Source organism: Montipora foliosa, chromosome 5, assembly GCF_036669935.1.
Source record: "Montipora foliosa isolate CH-2021 chromosome 5, ASM3666993v2, whole genome shotgun sequence".
In the NCBI taxonomy this organism is placed as follows: Eukaryota; Metazoa; Cnidaria; class Anthozoa; order Scleractinia; family Acroporidae; genus Montipora; species Montipora foliosa.
Genome location: NC_090873.1, coordinates 37,433,303 through 37,440,802, shown reverse-complemented (window position 1 = coordinate 37,440,802; position 7,500 = coordinate 37,433,303). Strand labels below are relative to the sequence as shown.

Below are 7,500 nucleotides of genomic sequence, written 5' to 3'. Positions count from 1 at the left end.
GACAATTACAGTTTTCCCCAGACGTTGTCCAATGTTCAGTTTCCCGTTAATCACTAGTCGGGTACGATGACCACTACACTATCAGGACAATCATGCTGGCAACATGGCTAATTGATCACTTAATGTGTGGAATTTACGTGGGAATCCCTAAGGGCCAGTTTTCTTCTATGTGATATCGCTGGATCAACATGTGATTCACAGGCGGACAAGGGTAATTAATGTAAATAATCAGTTAGGTAGATCCCTTGAGCCAACAACGTATCACCCCCAGGAGGATCGCAAATGGATTCACAGTCCAAGTTGAGGAAAAATTGACAGAAAGTTTTGAGTTTCCTGTAACTTTGAACTGTGAGTAATTGTGAATCCATTTGCGATCCTCCTGGGGGTGATACGTTGTTGGCTGAATTGATCTACTTAAATTACTCTTGACATTAATTATCCTTGTCCGCCTGTGAATCACATGTTGCTCCAGCGTTATCACATAGAAACAAACTGGCCCTTAGGGGGTCCCACGTAAATGCCACACATTAAATGATCAATCAGCCATGTTGCCAGCATGGTTGTCCTAATAATGTAGTGGTGATCACACCCAATCGTTAATCAGGGGGACGTGGGTTCGAATCCCGCTCAGGGCATAAAATTTTTTTCTCCCGACGAAAATGTCATCCAGGGGTTGTCCGTCCTTGGTCCCTTGAAACTTCATTAATTATCTACATTTCGCCAAGGCTTGGACTGTGAATCGATTTGTGATCCTCCTGGGGGGCAGAGATGCGTTGTTTGCTCGAGAGACCCTCATAACTTGCATACAAATTGTCTTCTTCTCTCTCCTCCGCCTGTGAATCATCGTTCTGGTTGATCCAGCGTCATCTAGTTGGGGAAAAACATGCGCCCGGGATGACCACGTAATTCCCATTCGCTATCCTGATTGGCCATGTAGCCAGCATGGTTGCTATGATAGTGTAGTGGTGATTACACCCAACCGGTAATCAGGGGGACGTGGCTTCAAATCCCGCTCAGGGCATAAAACGTTTTTCTCCCGATATATATATATATAACTGCAGACAGTACTGTTTCGGCCTTCTGGGCCTCATCAGTGCAGTGCTGATGTCTAGGATGGAGGTTAAGCTATAAAGCCACCCCAGATGTCCCACGCATGTGGTACATCCAAGTCATGCCAAAGTGCTCAAACTAACGAGCTAGTGAGCATATATATATATTTTTTTTTTTCGCCGAAACGTCTGAAGTATTAAACCGATTACAGACATATCTGAGTATACGTCTAGTAGTTATTGTTTTCAATTCTCCTTTCACAGGTTTTTTCGTCATGCCTTTGTTTCCAACCCTCATTTTCTTCAGCCTTGGTTACAAACCCATCAGAGAACAACTACTGGAGCATTTCATAGTTAAATTGCTGTAAGTATTGGAACGCTGTTTATTGTCTAGGGAGGTTACATCTCTCTCCCCCCCCCCTCCTCCCCCCCCCCCCCTCTCTCTCTCTCTCTCTCTCTCTCTCTCTCTCTCTCTCTCTCTCTCTCTCTCTCTCTCTCTCTCTCTCCTTCTACGTCTCTCCCTTTCTTTTTCTAAATCAGATACTATACCTACATTCCTCTCTGTTAATCCAATGGAGTCAGGTGCAGTGTTTAAGAGTGGAAGGTCTTAGGTTTAAATCTCGGTAGCTTCAACATTCGGGATCTGAAATTAATACCTGACGAGAAAGTAGTCTTTGCTTTCTCTCATAGCAAGTGCTGAGACTTTTTTGCCTTCCAACGTAACGAAAATGTATCATAGGCTCCTTCACAGATCACTTCGATGAGAACATTAGTGAGATTCAACATTGCATTTACGTGAGCGGGAAAACGCCCCAGCCAACGAACTCAACCCACATATATCAGACAAAGTAGTGATCTTCGCACTTACCTGGACAATTTAAGCAATTGGAAGGATTACGTTTTTGCAAACGTTGGCCGTGTAAGTTGAACAGACTTAACTGAGTAGAGTGTAATGTGACGTGCTAGTTTTCTACCCCATTTGAACCATGTGAGCGTTAGCCTTACTACTGGAAATGAGCCTACATAAGGACAGAGAAAAACTCTGACCAGGGTGGGAATTGAACCCACGACCTTTGGGTTAGATCACTGCTGCTCTTCCGATTGAGCTACAAGGTCAGACGTGAGCAGGCCGAAAGTGGTGGGCTCAATTCCCACCCTGGTCAGAGTTTTTTTTTGTCCTTATGTAGGCTCGTTTCCAGTAGTAAGGCTAACGCTCACATGGTTCAAATGGGGTAGAAAACTAGCACTTGACATTACACTCTAATCAGTTAAGTCAATTTAAGAAATTGTCGGTTATAGTAGTCACCTGAAAAATTTAGGCGACGCCGGTGCAATGATCCACTAACTGAGCCATGAAGCCACTCAGCTGGGAGCACGTCAATTTGTTGGGGCCATTTGAGCGGCGGGTTATTCTCACTTGGTGGAGCATTGCGCCGGCCTCCCGGAGGTCATGGGTTCGAATCTCGTTGAGGCAAACTGGATTTTTTTAAGGTATCTATAAGATACAATTGCTTAAAATGTCCAGATAAGTCCGAGGATCCCTTCTTTTTTTCGTCTATAAACCGCACCTCAAGCATACATTATTTCAGTCCACATATGACGCCGAGCCTGAGAATCGAACCCGGACCGCAAATAAGAGGGAAGCGAGTGCTCAAACCAGTGGGCTAGTCATGCTCCCCATTGCGAACGTGAAAAAAGTGTATCAGTAACTCAAAGATAAAACTTCTTCGAGCAACGTTTAATTTAGCAGCAAGGGTAAAAATGTAATTTCACGTCCTGACGTTTTCCACAAAACCTTGCCGTTTGTTATTTCATGACGCTGTTTTTTTTTTGCAGGGAACGTAAAAAATAGACAAAGTAAAAAGCGTATGTGCAGAGCGGCGTTTCCGTTTCCGCGTTAATTAATCTCCAAGGCATTAAAATTTACTTTTGTTTCTGTTTCAGTCCCGCTATTGTCATGTCACTTATCGTGTTCATACTCCAGGTGCTTCTCGCTCACTTTGTCTTCCGTAACAGAGACTTCCCAAAGATAGTCATCACGGTGGATAACAGGTAGAGCCACATTCGTCAATAAGCGGTCTTCTCGCGTATGTTGAATTCACAAACAATTCTTCTGCCCTTTACAATCGTAAAGTGTCATTATATGCTTAACTTGCCTTGTGCAGCACCGGTGGAAGACATGTTGCACAAAATGTTTCCCAACGTAACAAACGTAGTCTTACATTGATAGTACAATCAGTGCCTTTTCACAAAATAGCCTTACCCTAAAACACTTATTTTTATTTTCTAACAAAGTGCGCCTAAATTCCATCTAACAATAACTTTACAAACACTTCTTTAAATCCAAAAAAAGTCAGTTCTTTTCGAATGCTACTCAATCGAAGTGAATGTTCGATTATTTGCTAAGTTGCTTTTATTTGTCATCTTCCCTTCAGTGCATTGTAACCTGTATCTATAACAATGAATGGCAAACCACCTATCGAAGAACTAAAGCGATGTAGTAAAACGATTGTATCCAAGGTCCAGTTTAGTGGTGTCCCTGTTAGTTGTAATTAAGGCTAGTTTACTGTGTATTGATTCTGCGTTTTTCTTTCATGCAGGCGGCTGTTCTCCATTGTGTCATTTTTCCTCTTCTTCCAAAATATTCTTGTGGGATTTTTTTCATTTTCCTCTCGCCTGTTAAAAGGAATGGGTTTGGGAGTTTTTTTTCTATCTCGTGTCGACCGAACTTGCTTGATGCATGGATTTCAGAATTTCGATCAAGGTACGTGAAAAAAAAAAGTTTCAATTTTAAGGCAAAATGTAGAAGTGATCCTTGGACAGTTTTAGCAATCTCTTTGGTCACCTACAAAATTCGGGTGGCTTGAACGGGATTCGAACCCATGACCTCTGCGATGCTGGTGCAAGGCTCCAGTAACCGAGCTACGAAGCTACACAGTTGAGAGTAGGTAAGTTTAAGTGTAACTTGAAGTGCTAGATTTTTATCCCATATGAACCATGTGAGCGTTAGCCCTACTGATGCAACGTTACACTACACTCTCTTCAGTTAATTCTGTTTAAAATATAAGTGCTACACGGCCAACGTTTGTATAAACGTAAACTTTCCTTGTACTTGTACATGTTCATTGCCGTGACTTTAACATCTTCAGTTCCCACGGCCTGCTCCCATCTGACCTTGTAGCTCAGTCGGCAGAGCGGCGGAGATCAAACCCGAAGGTCGTGGGTTCAATTCCCACCCTGGTCAGAGTTTTTCTCTGTCCTTGTGTGGGCCCAGTTCCATCAGTAGGGCTAACGCTCACATGGTTCATATGGGATAGAAATCTAGCACTTCACGTTACACTACACTCTCTTCAGTTAATTCTGTTAAAATATAAGTGCTACACGGCCAACGTTTGTATAAACGTAAACTTTCCTTGTATTTTAAGTGCGGGTTGGTAGAGCATTGCACTGCAGAGATCATGGTTCCAATCCCGTTGAAGCCGCCTTAAATTTTCAGGTGTCTATAAGAGACCATTACTTAAATTGTCCACCTCATTTTTGGTCATTTCACGTTGTTGTTATGCTGACGACGGCAAAGAGATGGACAAGAATGAAAAAGGCACGTGTAGGGCGTGCAAAGCTATTGTTTTTGCCCACTAAATATGCAAATTTGTGACGTTGTAGTTGCTAAAGCTCCGTAATAGATCACAGATGACCTGAAAACGTAGTAAGAACAAAACAATTAGTACACGAGGCGATAGCCGAGTATGTCACTTATTTTCTTACCACATTTTGACGTCTTCTGTAGTCTATTGCCGAACAGACTCACGGCAACATGGAGTCTATTTCTTTGCTATAATTAACAATTAAAGGCGCCGCAAACGAGGAAACATTGTTGCGGAAGCAAATGTTTCCCCGTTTGTGGCCTCAGGAAAGATTTGCTGCGGAAGCAAAAATGTTTCTGAATTTGTTCCGAAACATTTTGCTTTCTCAGCAAATGTTTCTTAGTTTGCGCGCCGAGGAAACATTTCGGGGAGCAACGTAAGCAATGCGTCTGTTTTCTAATAGATAATTGGCGGGAACCAATCAAAATGCGTGCATTATTGGCTTTATTACATAATAGTTAGAAGCTAAAAGGCCATCTTTGACTCTTGATTGGAAATGTTACTTGCATTACGATAGAGATTTAGCATTGCGTTCACAGCAGCTGAATTCGGCGCTTTGTCAAAAATCAGTGAAATTTGTTTGGTTTTGATAAATTTCTTGCATTTCATCTGCAGAAATTGAGCAACTTCTCCCAATAAAAACCTGGCACCTTTCTATTACCCCGTGAAACCTTCCAAACAAATATACGCGCATGAACACTGGGACAAAAGTAAAGCTTGAGTGATCCGGTGAATGTGTTGCCATCCAACTGCCTCCGATACCTCATGGCATGACAACGTCATCCACAAGCTAAAAAAAAGACAAGTTAGACTAAGAAAATTTTCGCAGTAGCTTGTCGTCTGCTGTTTCCGGGACGTGAACGCCATGCTCGGTTGCTCTGAAGAATGTAATGGGCTTGCGAGGGATAGCTTGGCCGAGTGAGGAATTGAGGGTCGGTATAACCGGCGTCCAGTGTAGGCTGCGGCTTATTTTTTCTCGTATAAACGGCCCTATTTTATTGTCATCATCTTCATTGTCGTCATTATCAGCAATATCATAGACCACTTTCATAAATGGTGACCACCTTTACCTTCTTTTGTATTTATGTCAATTAGACCTACTGCGCTCATTTTGAAACAAAAATTATTTTGCTCGTCGTAGCGAGGCTATATAAAGGCTTAAAACAAAAGAATACTTTGTTTAGCCGCCATTATGAAAGGGGTGTATAGGCATCATTATCGCATCATTGGATTACTATCGGCATCATCATCGTCTTCAACATTAACATCAAAATCACAATCATCATCATCATCATCGTCATTATCATGCTCTTGGGTAGCGGTGATCATCGACATCGGTAGGCAACACTTGTTCGGCAAAAGATGCTTGAAACTTCAATGATATAATTATTTTCTCACAGGCTTTGTTGCCTACCTGGGGTTTCTCGACCTGCTTGTGGCCCATAGCCATCCCATGATGCTCGTGTTCTGCCAACTTCTCATAAACAGGAACAAGGAACGTGGGCTCATCGAATCTACAGCATCAGAGGAAACTGGAACCGCTTCTATTGGTATCAATATTATATTTTTTTCATAATAAGAAATTACGGTCTCTTGTGCGTAGAAATAAAAATTAGTCGTATCTTGGATTACTAAATTCTCTACCTAGCATATTGCGTTCTAATTGGCTCATCAAGTCTCCCTTTTAACCCACGCATCAATTTTCGTGCGATTTCTTTGGGCTACTTTACGTCACGTGGTTTAAATCACAGGGCAGATATCACGCAATAACCTCCGTCTGGGTGGATATCTGTCCTCTGATTATTTCCGTTGAAAAGAAACAAAGCCAGCTCGAGAGCTTTATTATATTACAAAGAAGAAAAACAAACTAGTTTCGTAGAGTCTAGTGAATAATTATTGACCGAATGCAAAAATAGCCGTCAACAAATTATTCTTTTGTCTTTGTGTTAACTAGCCAGACTAGCCTCGTTAACACGTGTAAAATTGAAAGAATTTTGGCTGTGAAAAGAGGCTAGTCAGACTACTTTTCACAAATACAAAAGAATACTTTATTGGCACCCATTTTTGCAGTCGGTCTATTGTGATACTGACAAATCGCAAATGTTGTTTAAACAGTGCATCGGAAAATTACGGACTGGTAAGCTTTTTGTTGAGTGAATAACAATAATAATAATAATAATAATAATAATAATAATAATAATAATAATAATAATAATAATAATAATTTATTTTTCGAGGATGGCACATAAACTCGTGGTCCTCTAAGCAAATTAAAAGTAAACACATACACTGATGATATAAGTAATGAGATAATTAAAACTAGCCTTTAAACAGTTAAAATATGATATATCTAAGAATTAATATAAAATATTTGAATATAAAATGGCATTGCCTAAGATCAAGAGAAAATGAGGGGACAGAGAGGGAGGCTCAGGACGGTGGCCGGGATATGTTATGTCCACGAAAGTTATTTTTAGACGAGCGGAAGTCTTTGTTCTAGCGGAAGTCTGTCTTCCGAGACGTTCGCATGCAGTCTTGCTTCGCTCTCAGGTTCTTAGTGAAAAGAGAAAATGACGGCGCACGTGGAAGGCTGATGAATATTTATTTTCTTTCAAACATCGGACCGAGATTGGCTTCATGCGGACGTCTCGGAAGACTTCCGCTCGTCTAAAAATAACTTTCGTGGACAGGACATATCCCAAGGGCTGGACCGGGAGCCTCCCTCTCTGTCCCCTCATTTTCTCTTGCTAAGATATAGTAAAGTGAGGATCATCTTTATAGGACTCCAAAAGTTACTTATATGAAAA

The 7,500-nt window shown here is 41.4% G+C and overlaps 1 protein-coding gene across 3 annotated transcripts in view; it reads left to right on the top strand.

Annotated features, from left to right (window-relative positions):
* LOC138004102 (stimulated by retinoic acid gene 6 protein-like) overlaps positions 1–7,500 on the top strand; it is a 91,169-nt gene that overhangs the window by 76,023 nt on the left and 7,646 nt on the right. For all 3 annotated transcript variants that reach the window (XM_068850514.1, XM_068850513.1, XM_068850515.1), the window contains 4 exons: positions 1,314–1,413; positions 2,994–3,101; positions 3,650–3,813; positions 6,094–6,243. In XM_068850514.1, coding sequence (XP_068706615.1) covers positions 1,314–1,413; positions 2,994–3,101; positions 3,650–3,813; positions 6,094–6,243 — 522 coding nt within the window. The remainder of the gene's footprint in view (positions 1–1,313; positions 1,414–2,993; positions 3,102–3,649; positions 3,814–6,093; positions 6,244–7,500) is intronic.